Source organism: Rattus norvegicus, chromosome 4 (genome assembly GCF_021556685.1).
Source record: "Rattus norvegicus strain SHRSP/BbbUtx chromosome 4, alternate assembly SHRSP_T2T, whole genome shotgun sequence".
Lineage (NCBI taxonomy): Eukaryota > Metazoa > Chordata > Mammalia > Rodentia > Muridae > Rattus > Rattus norvegicus.
Window position 1 is genome coordinate 171,508,223 of NC_141537.1, and position 14,583 is coordinate 171,522,805.

Genomic DNA, 14,583 nt, shown 5'->3' on the forward strand with positions numbered 1-14,583 from the left:
TTAGAGGTCTGCTTTTTTGAGTTGTTTTTAGTACAGAACAAACAGACTTTTGAAAATCAATAAATGACATTCTCAAATAATTGCACAAAAAGTAGTGGAAAATGCTGTATTGTTCAGATATTTGGATTTTTTTTTCCTTGAAAGCCTGGAATTTGTTAGAACTGGGATTCAGGTCCTCACTGTTCGCCTGGAAAAGGCAACATGTATGTGCATGCACGTGTGCACACAGAAGAGCAGACAATGGCATGTTACTTGGCACGGAGCCATTTATACTTGGAGTTTGGTGAAAGGTGTCAGATAATGTTAGGTGTTATAAATTGCAAGACTTTCTCTCCAAGAAATTAAGGTTTTTCAGCCAGGAAGTTTTGTTTTTAGGCTCACATCTGTTCTAGGAATTAGGCTTGCATATTGTTTCTATTTTTAGGCTGTTGCCAGGTGGATTTAAATTTTCTCCTCTTATGGTTGCCCAAGTTCTAACTTCCTGATTGGTTACATGGCTCTGCTTTCATTAGCCAACCACAGTGACTATGCAAATTGTTTCAGTTTCTGTTTCTGTCAGAGCTGATAAGATGGCTGCAAGGGGCTCCTATGGGGTAGGTTTGTCATTTCAAGGAGGGTTTTCATAGCATGGGGTAATGAGTGTGGGTTTCTCTTAAAGGGATCTTTTGTTTTTCAAATAAAAAATCATACTGTCCATGCAAACCTCTATAAGGCTGAAAACGCCATTTGATTTTAATGGTGATATACTTTGATACTTAGACACTGTATACGTGGTACATTTATTACTTACGTGTAAATGTGTGAGCATGCTAGCTTAGAAGCTCTTAGAATGTTCTAGATTACTACCTTTGCTTTCTAAAAGAACAGACTTTTTTATTTAAAAATTATTTATTGGTCTGAGTTACATATATATAAGGTATAGTCTTTAGTGTGTTCTTTATTCTATAGTCTCTACTGTATAGTGTATGTTCATTATAATACTAGGACACTCCAGTTTTCACTATATTGTGAATGGCTTTACAAGCACATGGCACTGACATATTTAAGATGTTTTCTGGTATAGAAGTTTTGCATTTCTAAAATATGCCTATACTAAAATGCTGGAGATATAACGAGACATGCTAAAGTCCTTTTTCAAACAATGTAGATGCAGGCATTAAAACCGAATAATGTTTATTTTTAAATGATATCTTTAAAATGGTGGCAGAAATAGGATAATGGTAGCAAGATACTTAAGAATACTGGTAAAATGTGCTAAAGCTACCAGTCCAGGAAGGTAAGGAAATGTATCTCATGAGACGTGCCAGGTTTAGTTATATGTTAGGTTTGCTTGGACTCCAAAAGCATTTGTTTCATTTCAGACTCTGGCTGTCTTGGGAAAAGATAGTTTATTGTATTTTCCCCAGTAGAAGATTGTTAGGTGGTAGGGCTCAGTGCCCTGTGCTTTCATAGTTTATAGTTGTTTACTGCACACAGTGCACTTGTCCTCTGAGATAGACATGCTACAGACCTTCGTCCTATTTGGAATGAGGAAGAAGAGGAAGAGGCTTATTTGAGTATGGAGAGACAAATGTTGGTAATAGTTACATGTACCCGCCTTTGTCCAAAGCAGCAATCATACCGAGTACGTGAGCACCTGCAGGTTTGAACTCCCTAAAACAAAGTGTGAATTAACATTCAGTTTCTTGGTAGTTTTTCATCCAGATTTATTCTATGTATATGTGTGTTTGCCTGCATGTACATACAACACACACGTGTGTGCACGAATGAAACACACACACACACACACACACACACACACACACACACACACACACACAGTGCATCCTATGTACGCCTGGGGCCCAGGGAAGCCACATTTTGAGGCACCTCAGTACTGGGTGCTGGGAATTGAACCTGGTTCTCTTGAAGAACAACCAGTGTTCTCAACCATTGAGCCATCTCTCCAGCCCAGGTGGTGGGCTTTTTGTTTTATTTTGAATGTTAAAAATATGACCTAACAAAAGAGGTCAGGCTAAAGTCACAGAAAAATAATGGGTATAAAAATAAAGTAAGTGACAATTCATCGTATTATCAGACAAATGGTAGTAAACAGTGAGAAAGGTTGTTAGTATTTATTGTATAACATTATTTTTATGGCCCTGTTTTCATGAATAAATACTACAAATTTCTGAGCAGTGCAAAGCTTAGGGTTAATCAACTGAAAAATGAGGGTTTTGTCTGTTTTTAATTTATATTATCCACTCACCCATTCACCCACCTGGCCGTCCATCCTTCTATTTGGTGTGTGGGTGTGAGTTCATGTGTGCCTTGGTGGTCAGAGGACAGTCTGTGGGAATCGTCTCTCCTTGCATTCTGTGGGTCCCAGGGCCCAAATTCAGGTCATGAAGATGATGGTGTTGAAGGTCAGGTCGGCATGATGTCGAACAGGCTCTTATCAGCAAATAGGTTAGGGATTATGGGTAATGAATACAGTGAGGTTTAGGGGTAGGTTATTAGTAGTCAGGCTTGTTGAGTTGATTTTGTTAAGCCGTGTAAGGAAAAAAATTGAGTAAAACATTCACAGGCTGGAACAGTGGCTCAGTGGTTAGGAACACTGAGTTCAGTCCCAGCAGTGGCCTTAACTCGGGCTCCACGGCATCTGATGCCCTCTCTGGCTGCTGATGGCACTTGCACACATGTGACAAACATTCACATAGATGAAAACAGAAATAAATCCTAAAAATCCTATGGTTTTCAGCATCTGATTTTTTAGAAAAATATTAGTGATGTTTCTCCCAGCATGGATGTTTGTCAGAAATCCGGGCTACCTTTACTTTCGTGATTTTGTTTTATGTTCCAGGTTTTTTGTGAGTTGTATTTTTATGTGTTCTTTACTAGAGATATTAATTTGAATTAGAGCATGGTGGTTTTGTGTGTGTGTATGCGTGTGCGTGTGCGTGTGTGTGTGTGTGCGCGTGTGTGTGTGTGTGTTTTGAATCAATTTTAGTATTTATTCAGGACTATTTTTAGAAACAGTACAGACAATATATAGTTTAAATATAGACAGTAAAATGGGGGGGAACTTCTCAAACAAAAGCTGAACAGTATTATAGAAATCTTTATTAACACAAGGCATTTGAGGTTGTGGTTATAATAGGTTTCCATTTTAATTATTTCCTTTGACTTTCACGGTGGCTGTAGTTCTTAGAGCTCTTGCCCTCAGCTGCTTCCTTTGTTGCTGGGTAAGGTTTCTGATACTTTTCTCTGATTGGCTTTAGGCAGAGAAGGCTTTGAGCCAATCAGAGTGAATTTCAGTTCCCTCACAGGACTGAAGGAAGCGCTGAAGCAGCTGTTGATTTATTTCCCTTATGAGGAGATTATATAAACTAAAATTATGGCTGCAGCAAGCTCCCTCTTGGGTATGTTTGAAAAATTGCAAGGTTCACCTGTAAGGAAGGGGGAAAATGATTAGTTTAAAAATGTGTTGACTAGAAAAAACTAATAAAGATAGTGAATTTGGGGCAAATAAGAAACTCTGGTCACAGGGTTTTTTTTGTAGTATTAAAAATCCCCTCTAAAATTACCTTATAATCTACACATTTTATTGCTTTTCAAAAGCAGAGCTTATACAGTTTTTTTAGCCAACTGTGAAAGGCAATTAATTGCGCGTGTTGTAGTAAATATATTGTTAGCACCCAGTCACCAAGAGTGGACATTTTGATTTCGTTATATGAATTAAGCTGAGTCAGTTCCGTGCAGTAGGAGGCTCTGCTCTTTGCCATCCTGCCCATGTCCACAGTCCTGGTGCATTTTGGGTTTGGAAATCTATATTAGTAACGGTATGTGAAATGGTTTGAGAGATCATCCCAATTGAATTTAATATTTTGATGGCTTTTATTTATAATTTTTTTACAAATATAAGAACTATTAACCTTGTAAAAGAAAATATATTTGAATTTTATAGATTTTAACTCATTATGTAGAAATGCTATTTTTATGTATTGTTCCTGTTTAACTGATTCCTCAGATAAGTTATATTTTAGAAACATTTATGAACATTGATTAAATCCAGATAAAGTAGCATAAAAGATATAAATCTTATCCACTTATTTATGTGTACTGTATATTTAAAACAAATCATGGAATTACGACATGGAATCTGTGTTCTAGGTTATTTGTTTCAAACAAAGAACCACACCGCACTATTTCAGATCTGTGTTTCGTTAACTATGTTTCTCTGACCTTATTGTCTGTCTCCTGTTGCTGGGCAGGAAATAGAATGCTGGCTGCTGATTGGCTGAGTTTGTATGTAGCTCTTCAACAGCCACTTAAATTCTTGAGGTTTTGAGCAGGAAGGTTATAAGCTAAGACAAAACAGCTTACCTTTGGCTCATGGCTGAGATCTCTTGCTAGAAAGTGAAAGAAGTGGGTGCAGGGGAGGGGGTTCAGGAAAAAGTTCTTTAAAGAAGAGGCTCACTGCTCTTCCTTTAAAAAGAATTTATCAAAAAATTGAAAAAATTACAAGGCATAGAGACATATCAGGTAACATACTTTTCTCTGGTTATTGATGTATAAATTTCTGTAGAAAATGTTGATATTTCACCATATTTACTTGGATCCAAATATGTAAAGTAAGGACTTTATATATATATATATATATGTATATATACATATATACATATATATATATATATATATATAGTTTTTAAACTGCCTTTTGATTAAAAAAGTACTTCCGGTAAAAACTTAATTCATTACATCATGTGATGTGCTTCTAGATATGCAGACATTTTCTGCTGTAAGATAGACATGCTTTTTCTGTAAAATGAGTTGCCGTCACATGGGAGTGCTTTGACTCGTGTTGCTGCCTCACAGCGAAGCAGATTCTACAGAATAACATAGATTGTCGACACCTCAAGTCCAGATGATACCTAAAGTGAGCTTTAGGCTACCTTCTGGTAACGCAACCTTGCAGATTTGTCTGCAGGGTACACGCCCTTCCCTGATGTAAAATTTTCCTGATGAGCTTTGCTATGCAAAATAGATTTCTCGAAGCAGATTGCTGATTGGTTTGCACAGATATGTCTGAACTGGTTTGTACTTGTTGTTCATGCTACTTCCTTATTGTTTTGTCTGTTTTGTTGTTAGACTTAGAACCTATGAAAATCTGCTGAATGGCTGCAGTGTGCTCCCTTGTGGGTAGTGAAGGTATTTACCTCAGTCTCTGGCAATACTTTAGTTATTACTGAATTTAATGGCTTTGTTGCAAAAACCAACTTTACTTGGGTTGTATTTATTTGTATTAAGTGTTATTTGGTGGAGAGAGTTTAGTAATAATTTTTGTTTATATTGGCTTACTAGATTTTCTAATTTCTCTTTCTGTCTCTCTCTCTCTCTCTCTCTCTCTCTCACACACACACACACACACACACACACACACTCACTCAATGTTATTTAAGAAAAAATTTGTCTTAGAGTCTGAAAGTTACGCGTAAGCAAGCAACACACAGACTTTACATCTAGGCTCAAGCACACAGCCATTCTAGATGGCCTTTTGTGTGGTTGCAGTCTTACACTGTGACACAGGCTGGATAGGAACTGACTGTAACTCAGGTTTGCCTCAGAATTGTAATGCTCCTCCTGCCTCAGCCTTCTGGTTGCCAGGATTACCAGTATACTCTACTTTGCTTGGCCCGAATCCTTCTAATTAATTAATGTATTAATTAATGTTATGAATTAGTCACATCTCATAATTCTCAGGAAAGCCTGTATGGTAGACACAGTGCCTCCTAAGACAATTTAAGGTACACTTTTCTTTTTAACACTTTAAAAGATTGAAATGTTAGGCACCTGGTTCATCTGGGAGAAGTGGGGATTCAAATTTATAACTCTCAGCAAAGTTCATCGGTTATTTGCACTATGAAAAGTTAAGGGGTTTTTGTTGTCATTGTTTGTTTGTTTTTGTTGTTGTTTTGAGACAGGGTTTCTCTATATAGCCTTAGCAGTTCTGGAACTCAATCTGTAGACCAGGCTGGCCCAGAATTCAGAGATCCACCTGCCTCTGCATGCTACTACCTTTCCCACCCAAGTCTTGGGATTAAAGGGATGCACCACCACACTGGCTTAAGCTTTAAAAATGTTTAATTTTTTTTTTTTTTTGTTCTTTTTTTTCGGAGCTGGGGACCGAACCCAGAGCCTTGCGCTTCCTAGGCAAGCGCTCTACCACTGAGCTAAATCCCCAACCCAAAAATGTTTAATTTTAATGTAAATAATTATAGCTCTTGGTTATGCATAGACTATCTGAAAATGGGCGTTTCAAAGCTTAAAGGAATGGTGCTTGAGTATTTGAACATTTACGGTGTTCATTACAGTCGGCACAGTGAGTGCTGAGCTGTGCTGTCTGGGGTAAAGTTCACTGACAGCACCGAGCAGTAGGCATTGGAAATGCCAGGGGTTGATTTCTTGCACCAAAAAGCTTATGTAGGAAACTGTATAGGTAACAGGACTTGGAAGTGGATGAGGAAAGAAAATCTCCAAGTTTAATTTTAGACTCTTAAAATAGTACCAGTGTGCTTTTGTTTGAAGGTTTCTGTAGAGTTGAAAGATGCTTTTTCTAAGAAGTACTTTAAATAAAAAGAAAACACTAAAAACTGTTTAAATTATTGAATTAAATTCAAAAAGTGAATGCAGAATAACATAATCTGGACAGTCTTTGACAAAGTGCCATGTTCTTAGAGCTGTATTGGTCTCTGACAAACAAATCAGGCTTATTTTTATGGAAAAACATTGACTATTAACAACTTAGGTTGCTTATTTATTGTGGGTAAGTTACATCAGTGAAGGTGTTAAAACTTTGATGTAGTATAGGTTGTTTGTGGCATTTTAGCCCCATTCTTGATTGAGTAGCACTGGGAAGTATATCAACAAAAGAGAAGGGCGGTAGGGAGAGCGGATACAGCACACAGCTGCACATCTACATGTGTTCTATTCTGCCTATAGTTAATCTCTCTCTTCTTTCTTTCCTCCCTCTTCCCCCTCCCGCTTCAGTCTCTTCTACAGCTGGCTATGCTCTCCTTTTGGTGGGACAATACCCAGGACCTTCCTTCACATACCAAGCAGAAATGCTCTGCAATGAGCTTTAGTCTTAGTTCTGTCTTCTTTTAAATGCTCTTTTGCATTAACCTTTTGATAGCATAAAATTGGGGATACGGGGTGTCTTTGTCTTTCTTGTTATCTTAATGTCATTTCACAATTAAATGTAGCATCTACATCTTGATAACCTTTAGCAGATAAATTTCCTTTTGCTTGTTTAGAGTTTTTAATTAGGAGGTAGTGCTGAATATGGTCTAATGGATATTCTATGTCTGCTCAGGCAGTTTATGTGGTAAATCACACATACACATATCACACACACACACACACACACACACACACACGCACGCACGCACGCACGCACGCACGCACACACACACATGCAGCCACTCACCCACTCACCCAAATATATTGTTTTAATTTTACAGACTAGAACTTCAAAATGGAGCTATTGTCAAGGCATAGTTCCTTGGAAGGTTCTGAGGAAGGATTTGTCCAGACACATCTTCTAGCTGCCTCTAGTTGTTTGGCTTGTGATAGTTCCTGTCTCACATGGTTTTATTCTGTGCATGTCGTAGTCTCAAAGACATTAATCACTTTGCAGTAGGGCTCACCCTAGTAACCTTATATTCATTTACAATTTAAACAGTAAGAATATAGAACCCCATTCTTAATCATTTTGGGAAAAACTGTCAATTAGGCACTTTTGTGGCCCTGTATATACTAGGATGCTTCAAGACTTGCCAATGATCAATATTGCTTGGCTTTTGGATGTGAATTTTTAATGACCTTTACCTGATTAGTGTTATCTCCTAATGAAACATACTGCTTAGTCATTTATAGATAAAAGGAAGAACTATGAAAATTAGAAAATACTTTAGCAGAAAAAAGATGTGAGGATGAGGGGCTGGAGATGTAACTTTGCAGTTAAGAAAGAGTATTGGCTGCTCTCACAGGGAACCCGAGTTTGGTTCCCAGCACCAACATGGTGGCTCAGAATTATCTATAACACGAGTTCTAGAGGATTCATCACCATTTCTTCACCTCCTGCATGCACATAAAATAAAAATAAATACCTTGAAAAATATTAGATTCATTTCTGTGTATATAATATGAAAGGTGAAATTTAATTGAGGATTAATGATTAAACTTGAAGCACAAGGAAAAAGATGACGTGCAGTGCTTAGTCTTGGTTGTCACGTGAAGAGATCTAGAATCACTGAGAGGTAGGCCTCTTGGCTATGCCTGTGGATGGGTTTATCTTGATTAGGTTAATTGGGTAGAAAGACCCACCCACTGTGAGTGGCCCCATTCCCTGGGCTGGATGAGGGTCTATAGAACTGGAAAAAGTAAGGAGTGTGTGGGAGTTCATCGTGACTCTGGCAGTGGATGTGATGTGACCAGCCACTTTAACCCCAGCTGCTTCAGCCTCCCTGTCATGACCTGTGTTTCATCAAAACAAATCCGCCCTCCCCAAGCTGATTTTTTTTGTCAGTATTTTATCACAGCAACTGAAAAAGTTGCAGATGCAAATTAACCTCATCCAAAAAGTCAAAGACGTTATATTAGGGGAGAAAGCAGCAAAGCGACAATGCAGATACAAATAAGAGCATCACCAAGAGTGCACTCTTGGACAGATAGGACGCTAGCAAAATTGACCAAAGGAGAGCATATTCCAGTGTATGTAGTTTTTAAGTTGTGCAGCTGTCACTACAGAGGATGCTAGCACATTTTTATTATTTCATAGAAGAACCCTGTACTCTTAGCATTCATTTCTTGCTTTCTCCAAACCTTCAAACAGAGCTGGAGTGATGGCCCAGTGGTTGGTTAAGTGCTGCTCTTGTAGACAATGACTCATGTTTGGTTCCCAGCACCTGTTTTTTTCCATGGACTTTTTACGTTCCTGAAGCTTCTCTCATTTTTAATTCCTGTATCAAGAGTAAAACTTAGCTTTGTTCCTTCTTCGTTCTCCTGTATCGATGTTCTGCTGTGCATTGTTTTGTCCCTTTTAGATTACGTGACTAGTAAATACGAGGACTAAGACATAGTAAGGATTAAGGTTTCTGTTGTCTTTGTTTTATATTTATATGATCTAAATTGTTCATATTTCAACTTTCATTAAACTTGTAATTAAATGACTTGTCTCAATCATTGAAATCCTTTTCTTTTTATTTAAAGATTCAAAATGGATAATATAGAGGAACCACAGAAAAAAGTCTTCAAGGCTCGAAAAACAATGCGAGCAAGTGATCGCCAGCAGCTCGACGCTGTGCACAGAGTCAAAGAGGAGCTGCTGAGAACTGACGGGAAACTGCTAAATGGGAACCATGAAAATGGAGACCTGGATCCTACTTCACCTTTGGAAAACACAGATTGTATTCAAGATAAAGAAGAAGTGAATGGTGTTGATGGGATTTGTTTTGAATCTGAAGAAAGTAAAACGGAATGGAAAGAAACACCGTGTATCCCCACTGTTGGTGTAAAAAACAAGCAAGAAGATTTGAATAGTGAAGCTTTGTCCCCCAGTATAACTTCTGATCTTGCTTCTAAAGTAACCACTGAACCAGCTTCTGGTACTCCAGCCTCCGATAACCCAGGATGTGATACCCTAGCCTCCGATAACCCAGGGTGTGATACCCTAGCCTCCGATAATCCAGCCTCTGATAATCCAGCCTCCGATAACCCAGCCTCTGATAACCCAGGCTCTGGTGATCTGGCTGCAGGAGAGCTGACGACTAGAGTACCAACCGCTGGTGAGTCCGCCTGTGAGGAGCTCCCCTCCAGCCATCCATCCTCTAGCGATCCCTCTTCCAGTGATCCCACCTTTAGTGATCCCTGCTGTAGTGATCCTGTCTCTGGAGATACTGCTTCTGAAGAACCCACCTCTGATGCTCTTGCCTCTGGTGACTCCGCTTCTGGTGACTCCGCTTCTGGTGAGCCAGTGTCTCATGAGCCAGCTTCAAGTGAGCCAGCTTCAGAAGAAAGAGTCACAGGTGCAGTGGCGTCTTGTGACCTGGCCTCTGGGGAGTCAGCTTTGGATGATTGTGTCACCTCTGGTGACTCGCCTTCTGATGATCTGCCTTCTAGTGAGGAGTCGCTTCGTACGTCTGTCTGCAGCAGACTGGCTTCTGGTGAGTTGATTCCTGGTGAGCTCACTGTGGAATCAGCCACTGACAGTTTTAAACCAAGTTCAGTGCCGGTTTGTGAACCAGGTCCTGACACTGACAAGACAGAGCAGAATAGCAAAAACAATGATGATTGTCCAGACAGGAATGACGACGACGAAGACTTAGCCCAAATTCAAAGTAAAGATGCATTTGACGAGGGGAATAAAGTGAACAGTAATGTTGCTGAGAAGGAAGGAACTCTAGAAACACACAGTGCAATTATTCATTCTGATCATCTACCTCCAGAAAATACGAAGAAGGTAGAGGAAGACGCTGTTGCCGAGCCTGCTCTTGAGGAAGAGGCCATCTCCAGCAGCATGGAAGTTGACCAAAGTGAAAAGGACAGGCATAAAAGTCCTGTAGAACTTGTTGACGCTGCCAGTGAGGACCCCACGGAGGAGGGCAAGAAGAATACTGTCTCAGACAACACGGACTCTATGGAAACAGATGAGATCATCCCTATCTTGGAAAAACTTGCACCCACTGAGGATGAACTCAGTTGCTTTTCAAAAACTTCTCTCCTTCCAGTTGAAACAAGTCAAGACTTGGAGGATAAAATGGAGGGTTCTTTTGGCTCACCCTCAAAACAAGAAAGTAGTGAGAATTTGCCAAAAGAAGCCTTTTTAGTCCTTTCTGATGAAGAGGATATTTCGTGTGGAAAAGATGAGTCTGAAGTTCTAGCACAGAATAAGACGAGCTCTCCAGGTTAGCTGATTAAGGATTTTTATTTGCTTTAATAAACTGTTTAATACAACATACTCAATAATATCAATATTAGTGATCCATGAGTAAGGTTTTAAAGAAATGTTGGTTTTAAAAGGGGAGAAGTTGGGGGCCAAGGAGTTCAAAGTCAACTTTGGCTACATAAGTAGTTTGAGGCTAGCCTAGGCTACCTGAGACCTAGTCTCAAACCATTATCAAAATAAATAGAAAAAAAGTCTTACTTTTACAAAGTTAGAAGAACTAGTATGTCATAGTAATCTGGAGACGAGCTGTTGCATATTGCTAAATGATAGCTGATACTTTCTAAATGATTATAATCATAGTCTAAGGAGACTAACCTAGTATTCCTTTTCTGGGAAAGTTCAGACATTAGTGGATGTCTGTCCAAACATCGTATGCACACTTCAGCTGCTAGTCAGTCGCTTTCTTCGCTCTCAGATCAAGCCCTCCAGCTGCATGGACAAAGCTAGCGCGCGTTTCTTCTCCTGTTAAATCTGGCTATTCTCAAACTTCACATAGAGCCTTAGTCCTCAGCCTTCCTAGTGCTGTGACCCCTTAATACGGTTCCTGATGAAGTGGTGACCCCCAATCATAAAATCTTTTTTGTTGCTACTTTATAATTGTAATTTTGCTACTGTTTTTTTTTTTTTTACCATAATGTAAATATTTTATATGCAGATGGTCTTAGCTGACCCCATGAAAGGGTCATTTGACCACAAAGGAGTGGTAACCCACAGGATAAAAAGCACTAACCGGAAAGATAGCATTTGCACCATTGTACTGGTATAAAGCTTAGAAAATGTGTGGAAAAGGTAGGTTTTCCTGATTCCACATTCTCTTGATGTATTTTACAAGATTGAAAATGTTTATTGGCCTTTTGTACTTACTTATGTATGGATTACCTGTTACTTCCTCTTTTTTTTTTTTTAAACCACAATGAGTATATTTCTATCAACTAATCTATAGGACTTTGTAGTTTTTTGTTTGGTGTGCATGTGTGTGTGCCTTTGTGTGTGTTTGTGTGTTTATGTGTCTAAATATCCTTACAGATTCAAACCAAAGCAAGGGGTTGGCAGGCTGTAGCCCATCAGTTTAGCAGGACAGAAGCAAGCCTGTTTGTTTATTATATTACATATAGTTATTGTTACTTCTGCACAGGACAGCATCAAAGGTTTTGGCATTACCAGAACTATAAGATCTGGTCACCAACTTTAAGTGATCTTACTGTCTAGTTTTGACAGGCTAGAGCGAAGCTCATGGAAGTTAGAACTATGAAAACATAGCAACTTAATGAGAAGGCCGTTCTTGAGAAGAGCAGAGGTGTCATGACAACCTGGCCTACCCAGAAGGATGGAGTCTATAAGAACTAATGAGCTAGTAAGCTTTGTATTGGATGAGTTTTAGAAACCCCTGTTCTGAGCAAAGGCATCTGATTATTTTATGTTAGAGAGATGGCGCAATGCTGGATATTCATTTGCTACTCTTGTCGCCGAAGACCAAAGCACCCATATGGTACCTCACAACCTCCCATAACTCTACCTCTGGAAAGACAGAGCTCTTTTCTGTCTCTTCAGTTACCTACACACACACACATACACACACACACACACACACACACACACACACACACACACTCATATACATACACACTCATACACACACACATACACACACATATACACACACACTCTCTCACACACACACACACACACACACACACACACACACACACTCAGACATACACATACACATCCATACCCCCACACAGGCACACCATACACCCAAAGACAGTTTGTACAATCCCTAGAGACTGAGCAAAAAGTTAAAGAAATAATGGACTCTACTTCCTTGTTACAACTTGTTAACATTTTTTCTTATGAGTTCTTTCTATGATACAATGTAAAATGTACCATACATTCTAATCCTTGTCATCTATTCTAAAACTCAATATATGTTCTGTCATAAGTGCCATGAATCTAGTAGGCAGATCTGACAAATGGTAATTCAGCACAGAAGATTTTGAGTTGTTTAGACCTTAGCAGTGTGTCATTTATCATTATCATTTTGATAACTGTGGCTACTGCTCTAGTTTTACTATGATTATTTATTGTTAGGTGGTCAGCATACATGCAAAGGCCAGAGGATAAGGAGTCAGTTCTCTTTACCATGTACAGCTTGGGCATAGATGTCAGGCTGGCTGGCATATGTCCTTAACTCTCTGTGCCACCTTGCTGGCTCTGGTTTATTTTAATAACAGAAAGTCAAGAAATCAGAATGATTTATAATAGTTGTTACCTATTATAGAAAATTAATAAGTAAAATTATTGACTTTGAATTTAAGTATTTTTCATATTCTGTTTATTAAACATAAATACGGCTTGAATGTGAACCTGCTCTTAAACTTCTCAGTTTGTGCTCCCATATTCTCTAAATTTCCTATTTTGTGACTTCAGTTTTGTAAATCATTTGTTCAGTAGTCCGAATGGTGACCAAAAATGTGAATTAATGAGGTGTTCCTGATTTCCATAGAAATAAGGCTCCCTTTTCCACATTTGTCCTAACAGAGGGAGAAAGGAGTGAGAAGGACAGCAAAGCTGAGGAAGAGAAGCGAGTGCCCGATGAGGAGCGGCCGCCTGGGAGAAGTATGCATGCTCCAGCTCTTGTCTTGGTGTGGCCTCAGTCATGGGCTCCCGTTTCTCCCCACGGATGGTTGCAGCACTTTTTAACTTAAGCCACAACTTACTGATGTTGTTTATGAGTAGCTCAGGGTTCTTTGGCTGTGTTTCGAATAGGAATGTGTTTACTGTGTTTGTTCTGTTCTCCATTCTGCAGAGGACGCAGACTCCCAGTAAGGCTCTTATTAGGCTGAGGGCAGGGGGCTTTGCCTGGCTGTGGTCAGTGAGTGCCGTGAGTTTCTGTCCACAGCAGATGCATGGGGAAGGAGCTGGAGCTGGTGCTGGAGACCTAGAAGAAGCTAGAAGCCAGGGTTACTTTGGTTGACTTTTGTCTATATTAAAAAGTTGTTAATGATATTAAATAAATGCATATATAGGTGTGAATACATTTCTTTGCTATTCTAACAAAGCTAAATAGTGTTTCAGCTCCTCTCTGCCTTATATCCTGAACATTATTTTACAGATCAAAGGAAATAGGTTCCACTTTGGTGGCCATAAACGATGTTGGAATACAAGTGATTTAGGTTTTGAAATGCTGAAAAGCCAGTCCAGGTCTTCAAAGGACTTCAAGAATGTTAACATTTGAAAAAAATGTTTTAAGTAAAATCTTTGAATGTGTATTCTGTGCCAAATGTACTTTTGTAACATAATTTTGCTATCTGTATGTATCTGAACGCTACTTGGCTATGTTAAATACCTTACATACTCTTACTGCTCTAAGGTTGAATGATTAGGGCACGGCTCAGTCAGAATGACAGCCTGGCACTGTTTTCACAGAGGAAGGAGGATTAAATCATTCAGCATGTACATAGCTAACAGATAGCTGTGGCATAATGATGGCTGTTATATGTTAGCGTGTTCTTGTGTGCTGTGGGATTGAGCAGAGACAAGAGCACGATGGGAGGCCTGTCTGCATGGCAAAGCTATAGACAGCTCTCCTTCTT

At 39.2% G+C, this 14,583-nt stretch overlaps 1 protein-coding gene across 9 annotated transcripts in view; it reads left to right on the forward strand.

The window, feature by feature from the left end:
• Positions 1-14,583, forward strand: part of Atf7ip (activating transcription factor 7 interacting protein) — an 85,742-nt gene that overhangs the window by 32,107 nt on the left and 39,052 nt on the right. For 2 of the 9 annotated variants that reach the window (NM_001107893.3, XM_087657751.1), the window contains exons 2-3: positions 9,253-10,946; positions 13,529-13,606. In NM_001107893.3, the coding sequence (NP_001101363.2) occupies positions 9,260-10,946; positions 13,529-13,606 (1,765 nt within the window). In that variant the 5' untranslated portion in view covers positions 9,253-9,259. Of the gene's footprint in view, positions 1-541; positions 594-3,304; positions 3,402-5,130; positions 5,191-9,252; positions 10,947-13,528; positions 13,607-14,583 lie in introns of those variants that run through there. The other 7 variants (XM_087657758.1, XM_087657755.1, XM_087657753.1 and 4 more) reach the window with 6 other exon arrangements.